General features: G+C 40.5%; 1 protein-coding gene across 1 annotated transcript; it reads right to left on the minus strand.

Annotated features, from left to right (window-relative positions):
• Positions 1 to 2,593: 2,593 nt before the first annotated feature.
• On the minus strand, positions 2,594 to 13,374 carry LOC121396220 (serine/threonine-protein kinase Sgk2-like). Its single transcript, XM_041570964.1, has 11 exons — positions 13,279 to 13,374; positions 12,102 to 12,290; positions 9,135 to 9,913; positions 7,923 to 8,029; positions 7,338 to 7,502; positions 5,975 to 6,066; positions 5,725 to 5,787; positions 5,470 to 5,608; positions 4,356 to 4,547; positions 4,120 to 4,248; positions 2,594 to 3,591 (listed from the first exon to the last, which is right to left on the minus strand). Exons 3-11 carry the CDS (start codon positions 9,775 to 9,777, stop codon positions 3,460 to 3,462), a joined length of 1,662 nt encoding a protein of 553 aa, XP_041426898.1. The 5' UTR covers positions 9,778 to 9,913; positions 12,102 to 12,290; positions 13,279 to 13,374; the 3' UTR covers positions 2,594 to 3,459.
• Positions 13,375 to 16,585: the final 3,211 nt, after the last annotated feature.

Raw genomic sequence — 16,585 nt, forward strand, 5'->3', positions numbered from 1 at the left:
AATCAATAATAGTAAGCACCCAGGAACTCAGGATAGAAGAACCTATACTCGGGCACTGAGAGAACCTTCTGGCGACTTTAAATAGGTGGATTTTCACGCCAAAACGCCCTAGATGATGTCACAGGATGTGCGCCAGAATATGCGCCAGCGTCTGCACGTTTTTGGACGCCAGCGTATAAAGGATGCCCCAGCGTAAATACGCTGCGCGAAAACGCCAGCGTCACGCTGGTGTCTGACGCCCGCATGGCCTCTTCTGGGCGCCGCCATCTTGGATGCGCCGAGGACGCCTTACACCTAAACCACCTAAAAGCTTCCGTTTTCAGCATATTATTTCCCACATGTCTGTAGGTACCAAAAAAAATAAATAAAAAAACCACTACAGATGAATGTCAGAAGTCTGCTTAAAACTTTGATGCCCTTTGCGTATAGGTTTATCCAAGTATGTGGCACACCCCATATGATCTAAAATTTCTGTAATTCAGAATCTATACATTTCAATGCCCAACTACAGGTCATTGATAAACAAGTTGAAAAGCAAAGGACCATGTACAGACTCCTGCAGATAGCTATGTTCTTACATTTAAGCCATGATTTAAGAGCCTATAGGGGGTTATGTAATACAATGCACTAAGTTTGCCCAGGAGCAGTAACTCATAAGAACCAATTGTTCTTAAACAGGTGAACAGTAAATGCTACCTTCTGATTGGTTGCTATGGGTTACTGCTCCTGGTCAAACTTAGTGCCCTTTTTTTTACATAACTCCCATGTCTAGAGATCACTTATGTAACATAACATTTTCCCCATTGACTGTATAAGCAGTGTCAGACTGGGCCGGAGGGAAACCGGGAAAAAACCCGGTGGGCCCCCGCCGGCCCAGTCACGGTCCTAGATTGGCCCCCCCAATCGCCACTTGCACATGCGCGCGGTGGGCCTGACGTTCGTACATGAGCACAAGCTTTTGCGCACGGGGCCCCCGAGGTTCACGACTGCGCCAGTCCGACTCTGTGTATACGCCAGACATTTTGCTATTTGTGCCCTGCTGGCTGCTGTGAACTTTCATGTTTTTCCTTTAGCCCTCTAAGACATTGGATCTGCCATCATCTGAAGGTATTGGCTGTCAGAAACTGTGGGATAATATTCATTGGTTATGTCAAATGAAGTCAATAAAGGCTAATGTCACACATAGTGGCACAAAGACTGTTCTGCTGTTGTCAGCTCCTCTTGGGTATGCAGTGACTGCTTTTTACTATAATTCAGATATCTTTTTTTTCACAAATTCTATTTTTCTCTAAAAATGTGTTTACTTTATTTCTCAAAAACCACAAAAAAACTCTAATACATAGCTGCGGCAAATAAAAGTAGTCGAGGTTCCATAGAAGTCAGTGGGAGCTGTGCTAGTCCTATTCAATCTTTTAAAGGTTTTAGAGATATCTGTATTTTTTTCAGAACATTCAGTGTTTCTTTCGTGATTTTCCAACCTCCATTCCACCCACTGCCCTCGGTTGTTCTGAGGTAAAACCACATTTGAGATAAAATCTCAATGCATCATTAATTTAATATCTCCTCTGCTTGCAAATAAAACTTTTCATTTACTCAATTTGGCGAATAACCTGTAAATAAATGATGGGCGGTCATATCGTGGGACCACATCAACGAACAGATGAGGCCGTGATCCGATGGGATTTTTTATCTTGCCCGATGTTGATCGGGGACGCCCGTTGGATGGCCCCACAGACGGGCCAATAGCCTGTAGACTCGGTCTGTCGCCAGCTTTTATAGGCCCGTGTATTTGGGCCTTTAGAATACCAATTTACAAATAGAATAAGCACTATTACCAAGGAGCTGACTGTTCTTGTGTCACTGAAACCACATGATTTGTTTAATTAGCTGAATAACCAAATTCCCTTCACTTTTTAAGTAAAGAGCATAATACCATTTAAAAATAATCTAAATAAAAGTAATACAAGCAAAGTGTTGCTAACTTTTCCTATCCATTATCTTTATTACAGTGTCTTGGATGAATGACCTGGGTCTGCTAAATAAATAATAATCTTTCCACAAGCATCTCAAGTGTATTGCATGCTCAGACATACACACAAAGCACAACTTAGCAAGAAATGAAGGAAATCATTACAATGCCACTTGCTACAAGTTTGTGAGTAAAGTTGTAAACAGTGAGTCCCTTCACAGTGGTGGCGGCATGTTTTGTAGTTTAAAGTAGCTGAGGTGGGAGAAATACCATAGAGTAGACCATGTGACCCGGGTGCCCCACAACTGTGGAGTCTGCTGTATGGTTATGCCACTGAAGGAGAGCAGTACCTTTTAATAGATCAGATTTTATACTTTGTTTTGTTTGAGGGGTTATGAAAGAGATGTAATGTTAGGGGACATTTATTACAACAAGGCAAAAGGTTGCCCTTTTAGTGCATATTCTAAAAGCCACTGCATCCAGGGTCTGGCGGAATGCTGTACCAAGTGCTTGTAAAAAAAGCAATCTAGGCATAGGTTGTAGTGCCCTGTCCCGACTGTCTGCCATAGGGCCTACATGCCTCCAACAGTGAATGCTGCAAATGCTGTATTCATAGAGATAAAGAGGTTATGAGCAAGTGAAACAAATTCTGCCAATGAAACAATACATCACTCACACTCTCAGCATTGGTTGAATTAGCACATGTTTATACATGTGAGCAGTAACGCCACGTCAAGGCTTCAACCTTGTTACCGGCACGCCGGGTGTAACGCCTCACACAACAGGACAAACGTGACAAACAAAGACAACAAACGAGGCTTAAACTGCACGTGTCTATGTCCCACCCTTTGCTCATTTAACATCAAAACTACCAGGACAAGGTAAAAAACCCCATCTTACTTCAGATGGGAAAAAACCCTTGATCTGGATTTCTACACAACTATGAGTACTATAGAGCTATATAAATAACTAACTTCCAGGACAAGGTAAAAAGAAAAAAAAAAACATCTTACTTCAGATGGAAAAAAACCCTTGATCTGGATTTCTACCCAACTATGAGAACTTTAGAACTATATAAATAACTAACAGGGTATTGGTTCCATAGACATGATGTGCAGGAAGACAAAGCAGGCTGTGATCTTAGACTCTGCTTTCCTTCTGTTACACCCTTATCCTTTCATATCTCACGTTCACTCACACATTCGCTCACATAAAGATACCCACCTATACTTACGTGTGATGTGCCAAATGAGTGACTGCCCCTCATAATTCTAGGCCTGATGTTACCCAGCAGTCTCATACCCTGGAAGATGGAATCCCAGGTGAAGGTGGAGCCGATGGTTGAAGCAGGAATCGCAAGAGATGATCTGGCCTTCATGCAGCAAGCGGAAAAGTTCTTGCAGCCCACAATCATGCCCATTGTCCCATAAAACCTGTGCTGATGGAATAGGAAATTGTTTTTATTGGCTGGATTAAACGCCTACACATACTTACGTCAGCCAGGTGGAACTTTGAAATGAGAAGCCGGGAATGATGTCACTGCCCCCTGATGTTCCTTCATCCTCCTTGTACTCCAGGAATGACAGCTTCTCTTTACACGGCTGGAATAGGTCTGGTGGTGGCTGCATTAAAAGGGAAAAATAATTTTAATCAAGACAATGCTAAAAATCTATTATGAACAAGAGAACAGTCATTGGATTTGTTTTTAGAAGTCCATATGAAGCATTTTGATTCTATTAACATAGCACTTTGAGTTTCAGTTTGCCATGTATTTCACATCACTATACAAAATAGATTACAATTGCAAAATACAACATTTGCAGATGGCAGCATTATACTGTTTGCCTGTGCAGAGACTTCTTTTGTAGATCTCAGTGCTATAACAACCCTAGTGGTTTCAAATATTCAGAGCTTTTTTTTTTGTATGGGATATTGTGGGGCTAATTTAAAACAGATTTGGAAGAATCCAGAAGGTTCAGACATTTTAATAATCTCATTACCTGTACCCACAGAGCATCCCTTCAGCCTTATGTGTATAGGTTTTCCTATAGGGTTAAATACAAGTTCCACAAACTAATGCCACTGCTTTCTGACTTCACTAGTCAATGCTATAATCATTTGTGATTATTATTCCCCAACCATGTACTTACTGTTCTCGGCTGGTAAGGGGGTTGTAATCTTTCCTCTTCCAGCGCCACCCAATCGATAGCTTTGTAGAATGGGTGGCATCTGATGTTTCCTCGAACACCAAGGCGTTGCTTCCGATTCTTTTCTAGTAGCTAAAGGATGAATGGACAATTATTTAAATCCCAGCAAATTGAGCAGAAATGGAGAATACATTTATTAGTGAATATGTCAATACTTTTATCCCTCTGCCATTACTCACCTGCCCCAGAAGATGTTTTAGATCTTCATCCAGCCAGTCGGGTATATTGGGTTCATGGTTTTTGATGGAACAAATGAGCTGATCCATGTTCCCGCTGTTGTGAAACGGTGACATTCCAGTGGTTATTTTGCAGATGGTGATGCCAAATGACCACCAGTCTACTGCTGCATTGTATGTTTTTCTGTTCAGCATCTTAGAAAAGAAAAAGAATCATTTACCAAGTTGTAAAATGGTGCTTTTAAGTAAGTATACTGGGATAATTTTGGCAACAGAGTTTAACGGATTCAGATGCCCATTGAGCATATGGGGGTAAATTTATCAAAGAGTGAAGTTCCGCCACTAGAGTGAAATTCCACAGCTCTCAATTTATTTCTATGGGATTTTGAAAGGCGTATTTATCAATGGGTGAAGTGAAAGTTACGCCTATAAAAATCCCATAGAAATGAATGGAGAGTGCCGGAATTTCACTCTAGTGGCGGAACTTCACTATTAACTTCACTCTTTGATAAATATACCCCATGGAGTGTAATGAGTAATGCATGTGACCAGTTGGTTTCTCTAGTGTGGATCAGAACTGTCACATTTGCCAGAGCCCAGTAAGTGCTGTATGGGTATAAGGCCCGGATTTGTGGTGAGGCCACCAAGGCCCGGGCCTAGGGCGGCAAATTATTAGGGGAGCACCAGTGCTCTGACGTGTGTGCTTACTGCGGTGTGGGAGGTGGGTGCTAGGACTGCACGGTTGGCCCAAAGATAGGGGCGCCCGCTATCCAAATCTGGCCCTGATGTGTATAGCTCAGTCACAGGTAATAGAAACCAAGTCAGCAAATATGGATGATGCCTGGCAATATGTGAGTGACACCAAAGCTCTATGTAAAGTAATAAAAATGTTTGTCATATAAGTGAAAAAATTTGATGCTGTTAAGCTGGTTCTCTCCACAGGCCTATTAGCTACCAGTAACTACAGTATATTTACTCTTGGTATATTGATGTGCTGTTTAGCATGGCTATTTTATATGTCTGTAATAAATACAGCATGTGAAAGCACTCACATGAAGGTATATTCACAGACAGAAAATAAATACCCATGTAATTAATCTCTAATTGCATATCTCACCTCTGGCGCCATGTATTCTATGGTTCCGGCCCGGCCAGTTGTTAGGTCACCATCAAAGATGCTTTGCTTTGCCAGGCCAAAGTCACAGATTTTAACGTGTCCTTGATGGTCCAATAGAACATTCATGGGTTTGATGTCTCTGTAATATAAAGATAAAAGGAGAAATAAAAAAAGATGAAGGCTGCTGATTTGCAGAGCAACCTGTGTGCGGCCTCTGCTGTAGAATGTTACAGAAATGAAGACATTTATACTGACCGATGGATAATCCCGAGGCCGTGCAGGTATTGTAGGCCGCAAATCATCTCCGCAGAGTGGAACCTTTTAAACAGGGAAATAATGGTTAAATTAACTGGAATTCATTAGCTTTCTTTTAAGAAAATGAGAATTTTTTTTTAAATTTGACTATGATGCTCCCTAGTGTACAGATTTTATAAACCTTCTTATAGGCACAAATGGTATAAAGCTATCTATAAGTCATATTGTACTAGTGCCATGTAATACTTACCGTACTCTCTCTATGGGCAGCGTCCCGTGTCGCTTCAGCTCATCCTCAAGGCTTCCCCCACTCAGGTACTCCATTACAAAGAAGGCATGCCACTGGTTACAAAGACAAATGGAAAGAGTGAAGGAGAGAAGGAAACACTTACAACAACATAGGGTAGTACATATTTTATTAATTACATTAAAGGGGTGGTTCACCATTGAGGTAAATTTAGTATATTGTATCTTAGCAATTGGTCTTCATTATTTATATGTTTTACTTTATTAGTTATTTGCCTTTTTCTTCTGACCCTTTCCAGCTTTCAAATGGGGGTCACTGACCCCATCTAAAATCAAATGCTCTGTAAAGCTACACATTTATTGTTATTGCTACTTGTCATTACTCATCTTTCTATTCATGCCTCTCCTATTCATATTCCTGTCTCTTATTCAAATCAGTGCATGGTTGCTAGGGTACTTTGGACCCTAGTAACGAGATTGCTGAAATTGCAAATTGGAGAGCAGCTAAATAAAGAGCTGAAGAACTCAAAAACCACAAATGAAAACCAATTGCAAATTGTCTCAGAATATCATTCTCTACATCATAAGAAAGTTAATTTAAAGGTGAACAACCCCTTTAATATAAAGCCAAATAAGGTGGGCCAAAATATCTGTTTTTGTACTTGCTGCACAATAAGAACAACATATAAAATGTGAATATATGGCATTAGATCATTAATATTGTGGGTAGTTGGTGGATATCCTGCATGTTGTTATTAAACTCTGCAGGCAGAATTCAGTACTGGATATATAAATCCTGAATGAACATGTAAGGGGTGTACAAGGCAAGGAGGCATTATATTATGTGTATGGAACTATACTATATAATCAGTAAAAAAACAAAAAAAATATTGGTGGCTAGGGTTCCCACATGTTAATAAAAAATAAAAAGATATTGGTGGTCAGGGCCCCCATTAAAAAAACATTTGTGGCTAGGGCTCCCCCCATTAAAAAATATTGGTGGCTAGGACCCCACATGAGAAAAATAATTGGTGGCCAAAATTAGTGGCCAGGCCCCCCCCCACATTATAAGAAAATTGGTGGCCAGGGCCCCTTAAACATCCATGCCTTCCAGAAGTCAGCAGCTCTCAGAAAGATGGGGGGCCCAGATAATCAAGTAAGTGTGGTGTGGCAGGGCCCCCTTACCCTCGGGGCCCCCTACAACTCTCCCCCCGTCCCCCCCTGATGGCTGCCCTGGTAATGGTTATAATATATATAATATATGGGACATTATGTAAGGGGATCAGATGTATGACTAAAGCCATCATCTAGGGGATACAGAGGAACAGTATTACAAACTAAATGGCAATATGGAGTCAATATTGTACCTGGGTTTGAAAAGCGGCAAAGCCTTGGCAAAGAAATGGGCTGTGTCTGCCGATGTTCAGCACTTGAGACTCTGAGAGAAGGTTGCTGTAATCTGGGAGCTCTCGTTTGCCGACAGATTTTACAGCCACATATGGCCTCCTGTCTCCTAACGAAGCCAGCATTACCTAAAAAAGCAAGAAAAAAGTTAATATTACTGTGTATTTTAAGCACAAAGATGCAGGTCTGGATTTGTGGTGAGGCCACCAAGGCCCGGGCCTAGGGCGGCAGGATTTTAGGGGGCAGCATGCTGCCCAACCACACCCACATTGGTTCAGAAACACTGGGGATGCTCAGGAGATACAATAGTTTTTTTAATTTCCCGTGCGGCAATCCACATTATTCTGGTCCCGGTGATGAAAATTTGAGCGAATACAAGGGAGGGGATGGTGGCGACAAATGATAGCGGGCCATGGGGTGACCGCTGTGTAAATCTGGCCCTGCTAAAATGGAAATTTTCCCCAGAGCACAACATTTTTTTGCTTTCTACCACATTTAGGATTTAAACCCTACAAAAAAATTGTGTTTTATGGAAACCAATCACTTACTTTGCCATATCCTCCTGCTCCCAACTTAGAGTAGAAGTTGTAACTGGAGATACTGAGCGGGTTTAGCCTTGAAGGTTGAGCTTCTGCACTCACAGGTCCAGCTTCTCCTAGAAAGGAAAATAAATGTTATTTGCACCTTATTGAATAATAATAGTTAATGAAGAGCTCCCATAGTTAATAGTTCAATAGCTAATAATGAATTTTGATGCTCCCATGTACTGCACTTAATGCACTGTAAAACTGTAACTCTTCTTTCACAAACAGCACAGGAGAACATTTTCAAATGGTTAAAAGACAAATTGTGGCCATGCATGGTTCCGGCCCAGCCAGTTGATAGGCCAAAGCCACAGATTTTAACATGTCCTTGATGATCCATGTGCATAAGATTATTCAAGGGTCCATGTGTTCTGCATTAGCGCATACACATTACAAACTATATGTAAAATAAGAGTTAACTGATCCACCATCTGCAGATGTTTAAAGACCCAATGCAGGTGGTGCTAAATTACAGTTGCCAGTAGCAACCAATTAGCTATTAGCTTTAAACAATCGACTACTAGTTAGCAAATATTAGAAAATTAAAGCACTGCTTTTATTAGTTGATGTGGGTATCGCCACTGGTGCAATTTAGAATTTAAAAAATCTACCCTATAGGATTAAGTAGTAAATACTGCAAAACTGGTACATGTCTAGTCACTGATACCAACCAATCAGCAGAAAGTATTTACTGGTCAAAGGCAAACATCTCATTGGCTATTATGGGTCCTTGCACCTAGGCAACGTTTTTTTTCATATAGAACATACTGTAGATGTTAAATTGCATCAGAGCAATTACCCATAGGAATCAATCAGATATTTCATTTCAAGTTCAAATACACTGCTCCAAGCTGCTTGCTGTTTTATTCCCTTTGACTGTTGCCTTTATAATTAGTTATTATGACCAACATGTATTTATAAAACACCAACAAATGTCACAATGCTTTACAATAAACCAGTGTATATAATACACATACAGTACCAACAATCCTACAGAAACAAGCAAATACCAATATGAGTAAAGAGGGCCCTCAATCTATATATTTGATTTTATGTTACACTTATGTCAGTATCTGGGTCCTAAACAGTGATTGCACCAGTAAATTAGAGGCAGTTGGCAATCATGTGACCTACTCATTTTTGCTATTTAGGCATTTTTAAGTGATTTTTCTTTACCTTCATCAGTCTCCTGCCTTCTCGGTTTCTTCTCCCTGTAGCACTCAACTTGCAGATGGTCATCTACACTCCTCTCTCTCTTCTTCTTCTGTTTTTTTCCTTCCTCTTCTTCGTGGTCTTCACTTTTCTTCACCTTTGAGGACTGCGGATCTGAATCTTTGAGACCAGAAAGTATGCTCTCCTCCCTGCAGCCCTTACCTGGCAGCTGTTTCTCCAAGCTGCTCTCTCTCTTCTCCTTCTGGTTTTCTTCTCCCTCTTCTTCATGTTCTTTTCTTCTTTTCTTCACCTTTGAGGGCTGGGGGTCTGAATCTTTGAAACCAGAGGGTATGCTCTCCTCCCTGCAGCCCTTCTCTGGCAGCTGTTTCTCCAAACTGCTCTCTCTCCTCTCCTTCTGGTTTTCTTCTCCCTCTTCTTCATGGTCTTCTTTTCTTTTCTTCACCTTTGAGGGCTGGGGGTCAGAATCTTTGAAACCAGAGGGTATGCTCTCCTCCCTGCAGCCCTTCTCTGATAGCTGTTCCTCCAAACTGCTCTCTATCTTCTCTTTCTGGCTTTCTTCTTGCTCTTCTTCATGGTCTTCTCTTCTCTTCTTCTCCTTTGAAGGTGGGGGATCCGAATCGATGGAATTAGAATGTATTCTCTTCATATTCTCCTGAAATCCACTGGAGCTCTCTCTCTTCTGCTTCTTCTCTCTCGGACGCTGTCACACCAACTGTCATAACGGTTGAGGTCTCTTGCTTAGTGGAAGGTGCCACCTGATGACATCATCACCTGGGCACAGGCTGTAAGATAACATTGCAGTGCAGAGCCAGGTACAGTCAGTTATAGTTACAGTGTACTCTTATTCAGCAAGTCTACAGTATATCCATAAGATTAGGAAGTGCAGATAGCAACCCCTAGCCATTATATTCGTTTATCGGCTTTCCTATACTTCATTCCATTTGTCCAGTCTGTGTCTAGATTCAAGAATCTGATTCGGAGCTGTTTAATATATGAAAGTCCATTCACATTGGCTTTTATAAGCATGGGAAGTAATTTACTGTCATTGTCGCTGTCAATTCACTGGCATGAAATGGATTTACCCCAAATTAGGATATTTACATACCCCAAAGTGCAGGGTAAGAAAATGAAATAGCATCATTACAGGAATTATTACATGGTCAGTAACATCCCACTCCCTATTTTAATTTATTACCTAGAGTTCCAATAAACAATACAATAAGGGGTCCTTCAAAAGATAAATATGTAGATTACACAGTGTTAACCTTTGGTTCTGTGACTCCAAGGGGCAAATTCATTAACCTCCAGAAATTCACCAGCAACGGCTTTGCTCACATCACCACACTTCACCAGGCGAAAATTTGCCAGGACAACGCTAATTCACTAAAATGCAAAGTTGCATCCAGGGCGCCGAACGGTGGCGAAGTTTTGCTAGCATTACTTCGGCAAGCAAAGTGAAGGTGCGCTAACGTTGGCTAATTTGCATATGGCGGGAAGTTAAAGTTCTATGGACGTATATGTTGCAGCAAATACATTATACTACACAAGCCCAGGGAACCTTAATAAAAGAAAATAGAGTTGTTATATTGCCCTACACATGTGCCCAGTGTATAGTTTATGTGTCATATGTAAGGAAATGTAGTCGGGTACCCTAAAAAATTTTTTCGATCTTTTGCAGCCTATCACCGTGAAAAAGTGAAAAGTCACCAGTGTTTTTTGGGACTCCTATCTACTCTATTGCACTTTGCCTGGTCTGAAGTGGCGAAGGCAAGTCTGGCGCAAGAGGTAACGTTCATTAAAATCTGCATCTTAATGAATTTGCGTAATTACGTCCAGTCGCCAGATTGAAAATTCGCCTGGCGTTAGAGTGCGAAGTAGCCATAGAGTCTATCTCCTTCACTAGCAAATGTATGCCTGTTCCTGTAAGTAAATCGGTGAAGTCCCGAAATGACATCACGCTGGCGAATTTACGCTAACGTTATTCACTTTGTCCTTTAGTGAATTTTCCCCCATGTTTCTCTACATGTCCCTCTAGATCAGGGCCGTCACCAACCATTTTTACTTGTAAACCACATTCAAATGTGTGATTACAAAGAAGTGCTGTGAGTGGTAGGCCCTATGTGGACTGGCAGCCTACAGGAGGTTTGGCAGTACACTTGGTTTTTATGTAAACAATACTTTCCTCAAAGCCTGGAATTCAAAAAGAAGTGAGGCCACTGAGAGCAACATCTAGGGTTATACTGGGGGGCCCACTGGGGCTGCTGTCTCAGGACCCTCCCAAGCCCCGACCCTGCCGCAAATCCCCCTCCGGACCGTGGCCACAGCCACCTTCAGCATGACCTCCCCTGTGATTATCTAAAGAGGAGTTCGCCATTTCTTACAAATGGTCAATTAAAAGTTATTTCAGATAAATGGAGTTTGATACCTTCTTTTTCAGTGTTACTTTAACCTTGTTTTATAGATTAAAGTGAGAGATAATGTATTAACATTTTGTTAAGGCACATCTAATAATGGACATGGGATGTGGGGTTTTCCAGATAAGGAATCTTTCCATAATTTGGAAGTCTATACCTTAAGGCCCGATACCCAATATGATTGTTTTGCCACCAATATGGATTCTGTAGCTTAGTTACCATCCAGTACAAAGTACTGTTATATAACACAGAAAAAACAAAAAACATTTTCGAGTTTATAGTTTTCAGATAAGGGTCGGGATTATATATATAGAGAGAGAGAGAGAGAGAGAGAGAGAGAGAGAGAGAGAGAGAGAGAGAGAGAGAGAGAGAGAGAGAGTGTGTATGGGGGGAAAATCCACTGCTTTATGATTCACATATTTCATTAGTCAATGCTATTCACCCAGGGCACTTAGCATTTCTGATTTGTATTTCCCAAACAGCAATTGAGCGGTAATAGAGCATAAATATAGTTTTTTGAATGAGGCAATACTTCTATCCTTCTGTCACTATTCACCTGTCCCAGAAGATGTTTTAGATCTTCATCCAGCCAATCAGGTAGCTCTGGATCACAGAATTTGATGGAATTAATAAGCTCCTTGGTGTCACTGTTGTTGAAGGGTGACATACCAGTGGCCATTTCACAGATGGTGACGCCAAACAACCACCAGTCTACTGTTGCATTGTATGCTTTTCTCTTTAGAATCTGAAAAGAAAAAAAATCACTTACCAAGTTCGAAATGTCACCTTTTAATTATGTCTGCTGGGATAATATTGGCAACAGAGTTTAATGGATTCAGCTGCCCATTAAGCATATGGAGTGCAGTGAGTAATGCATGTGACCAGTTAGTTTCTCTAGTGTGGATCAGAATTGTCACATTTGCCAGAGCCATGCCCATGCTGTATGGGTATAACTCAGCCACAGGTAATAGAAACTGTGTCAGCAAATATGGATGTTGTCTGGCAAAATGTGAGTGGCACTAAAGCTCTGTGAGTGAGTTATAGAAATGTTTATGATGTAGTTAAGCTGATTCTGTCCACTGGCCTATTAGCTACAAGTACTTACAGTACATTTACTCTTGGTATATTGATGAGCTGTTTAGCATGGCTATTTCATATGTCTGTCATAAATATAATCTGTCAAAGTGAATGCTAACATGCAGGTATATTCATAGATACATATAAAATATATAAAAATGAATGTGGCTGTTAATGGCAAGTAAATAATAATACACGTTGGGGTTCATTAGGAACCCTGAGTGTATTCAATTGTAACTTTCTGGTGCTCCTATTCCTAAAAAAAATTATCGGTCTGTGGATCTTTCTTTGTAAATGTCCCACCGCCATCTTCTTAGAACTTCCTTAGCCTCCGTAATAGTGCATATAATAGTTACGAAAATGTAACTATTATATGCATGCTCAAGTCTAGGAATCTGAAGAAGCCACAATAGAGCCTACATATATATATATGTAATATATATGTAACCTGGCAGCCTGGAATCTATAAAGAATGAACTCTGCAGTTTCTTTCAAACAGTAGGTATCTAACACCCCCTCCCCATGTACTACTTTCATTATTTGTCCAACAGAGGAACCTCTATGTCTTTGAAAGACATCAACTTGAATTTGTATTCTATTCTGTTACCCTCCTATACTTGCTTTTATTGTAAAAAATCTGTAATTGCATATCTCACCTCTGGGGCCATGTATTCTATGATTCCGGCCCAGACAGTTGTTAGGTCGCCATCAAAGATGCTCTGCTTTACCAGGCTGAAGTCACAGATTTTAACGTGTCCTTGATGGTCCAATAAAATATTCAGGCTGCCTTGACCTATTTTAGGGAGGGTGCATATCATTTATGAGGGGTTGATGGGTCAGTATTTTTCTTCCCCAAGAGGTAAGGCTGATTGATGCTGGCATGGCATAACGAACACATTTTCTTACCACTATATACAACAAGCATTCTCATATTTAGGAAATATTGCATGAATTAACCATTCCTGTAACAATGTATAAAGTAAACAGGACCATCTCAATCCAGAATAATAACAAATCATAAAGTGCCATAATGAATGATGAACAAGCCACAAAACTCTAGTAGAGAATTCAGATTAACCCCAAACCATGCTCAATTATGTCAATACCCCACCCATGATCAATCTAGCAGTCAATGCACCTGAACATCTGCTTCTGGTATGGAGGGTCCACACACAGGCAGATAAGCTGCCAACTCTGTTTGAAGGGGGGTGAATTGGCACCTTAAATCAGCCTGTGTATAGTTAATGCAGTATTAGGTACAAAGTTTACCCTTGGTCTAGTACCCACAGCAACCAATCAGCAGGCATTATTTATTGGTCTGTTGTTTTCAAGTCAACATCTGAGTGTTGCTATATGTAAACCCCTTAACCCATAACAAATGGGTAAATCAAACATTGCCCTAAGCTCAGCCCAAATAGTGGTCACTAGTGTGAATGAAGAGGAAGCTGTTTGATGATAAAGTGGAAGTGCACCCACCCTCGTCATCTGAAGCAGAGGTAATTGGGAGTTTTCCTTGGCTGGGAAAGAACATGAGAGCACTGGGGAGGATATGAATATTCAAATAAGTAAGCCGCACACCTAACACATAAATATTCACTTTAATATATTAATTTTGATGCAAGCATTCGTGCCTTTGATTAATAAAAATGAGGTTTGTAGGTAAACCAAATATTTGTTTAGGTAAAGAAGTGTAGGACTGTGGGCTAATGCTTTGAGTTATGCCTCGTATTAATGTGGTCAAATTAGCAACAGCCTGATTTTTCCTTATGATATTGTGTGTTCCATAGCCCACCCCTAACACTCAACAAAAAACAAAAACATCCCATTTAAAGCAAGACATAAGTTTTATTTTCTATAAATACTCTTTAAGCAGTAAATATTTTACATATTGATCTGCAGATCAGAAATCATGGGGCCCGTACAACCACATTTTTGGGGCCCAATGGTCCCAGCCCAGCCCCCAAGCTCCACCCCAGATCCCACCCACAGTAAAAAGGCCACACAGACAGTGCTAATAATGGTAAACCCCACACACACAAGTTATAAAAAGCCATAGGTGGTCAGTAGCCCATTATTAGTTAAAGAAAAAATCATTGGTGGCCAGGGCCCCCCTATAAGTTAAAAAAAAACACATTGGCGTTCAGTGGAACTTACCTTAGGCTCCTTTCATAGCTTCGGGTCTGTTTTTAGCTTCAGGACTTCAACCTCAGGTCTTTTCATAGCTTTGGGGCCTTTCGTGGCTCCGGTTGTGGCTTTGTGTCTTCGGTGCTTTGAGTCTTTTTGCGGCTTCGGGTCTGTTCACGGCTTCAGGTCATTGGTGCTTCAGATCTTTGGCTCTATGTGACTTTGGTGGTTCAGCGCTGTCAAGGGGGGCCCGGCTAATTTGAAATGTGCATCACAGCCGGGTCCCCCTTTAGGCCTGTACAAATGTACCCCCTGTGCTCCCTGATGGCGGCCCTGTATGTCACCTATACTATCCACTGAATGCAATCAAATACAATACAAATACAAGAAATATTAGAAAGTTTGCTCAATTTGCAACAGGTTATAACATATGAAAACAAAAAACAGACTGGTGATTTTTTTATGCCAATTATAAAGGGAAAGAAGCAATTTATAATGTACCTAATAAAAATCAGTAAATGCTCTATGCACATAATGGGATAGAAGATAGTATGAGATGGCGCTCTCCTGCACAAAGTTTGTCCCTGAAGTTTAGTGGAAGCCAATGTTTAGCGAGTGGCTGCACATATGTTACAGTATGCCTTCAACAAACCGGAACAAACAGAATGCATGCGGTAAAATATTTCCAATGGTAGAGAGATTTTGACGATGAAGCCATAGAAGGACTGTTCGATCTTGCTCACCAAATGAGGTTGGGTGCCATAGGCATATAATATCCAAACCTAAAGAGAGCAGAACAGACTTCATTTTATGATGGTGCAAATTAGATATAGACATAACATCACTTATTTTTAAACATTTTTATATATATATATATATATATATATATATATATATATATATATATATATATATATATATATATATATATATATATATATATATAGTGTAATTAATATATACATGGGTGCCTCCATGACATATATTTTACAGCATGGGCAGGCTTACAGTACAGAGATATGGGGCACTGAGGAAGTGCCAGGAGGCAAACAATCAGTTCCAATCAGAGAAGCTGTAAGAGTCAGTTCAAAGCAATTTAACTTCAACGGATTAACTTAAAGGGCACCTTTTGCCATAAAATATTATCCCAAATACAAGGTGTGGGCTTATACAGTCCACGCTCCGGTTGAGCGTAACAGTATTTTTTTTTTTTTTTTTAATTGCCTCCACCAGCACTAGGCCACCCACACTGGGAGGTAGCGCCTGGTTGAAGCAGCCATGTTGGGGCACACACATACGCAATATGAGCAAATGCCGCAACATGCACTTTATGCGTGTGACGTCAGAAGAACTTTATGCGTTATGGGAAAAAAACTACAGTTACCCCCAACAAGCCTTCTACAACCTGAAATATGGCCACACACAATCTATGTACAGGTTTGGCAGCATAAGGCTTTTAAACCAATGTAAATTCATGTTGTAAATGCCCATCATCTTTAAATAACTGCAGTTATCATGTGGTTGTGATGAGCTGTTAAATGGTGTGTGAATCAATGATTCTTTATAAAGTCAATTGACTATTACAAGTCACACTTTAAAAAGGGGTTGCTCATTTTATACCTTACAGCAAGGTTTTCCCCTGCATTCTTCCGAATAAAAGAGCATGGTGGAAGAGAAAAAGCTGAACTCAATATTGAACAGATGCAAATAGGCAGCTCCGTCTGAGAAAATCTCGCACAGGTCAGTATGGCAGACACAACTATTGCTGGGTATTCCAGAGCCTTGAAACAGAAAGCTATAACAGCACTATATATTACATATATAAAGACACTATAATAT

Source organism: Xenopus laevis, chromosome 7S, assembly GCF_017654675.1.
Source record: "Xenopus laevis strain J_2021 chromosome 7S, Xenopus_laevis_v10.1, whole genome shotgun sequence".
Lineage (NCBI taxonomy): Eukaryota > Metazoa > Chordata > Amphibia > Anura > Pipidae > Xenopus > Xenopus laevis.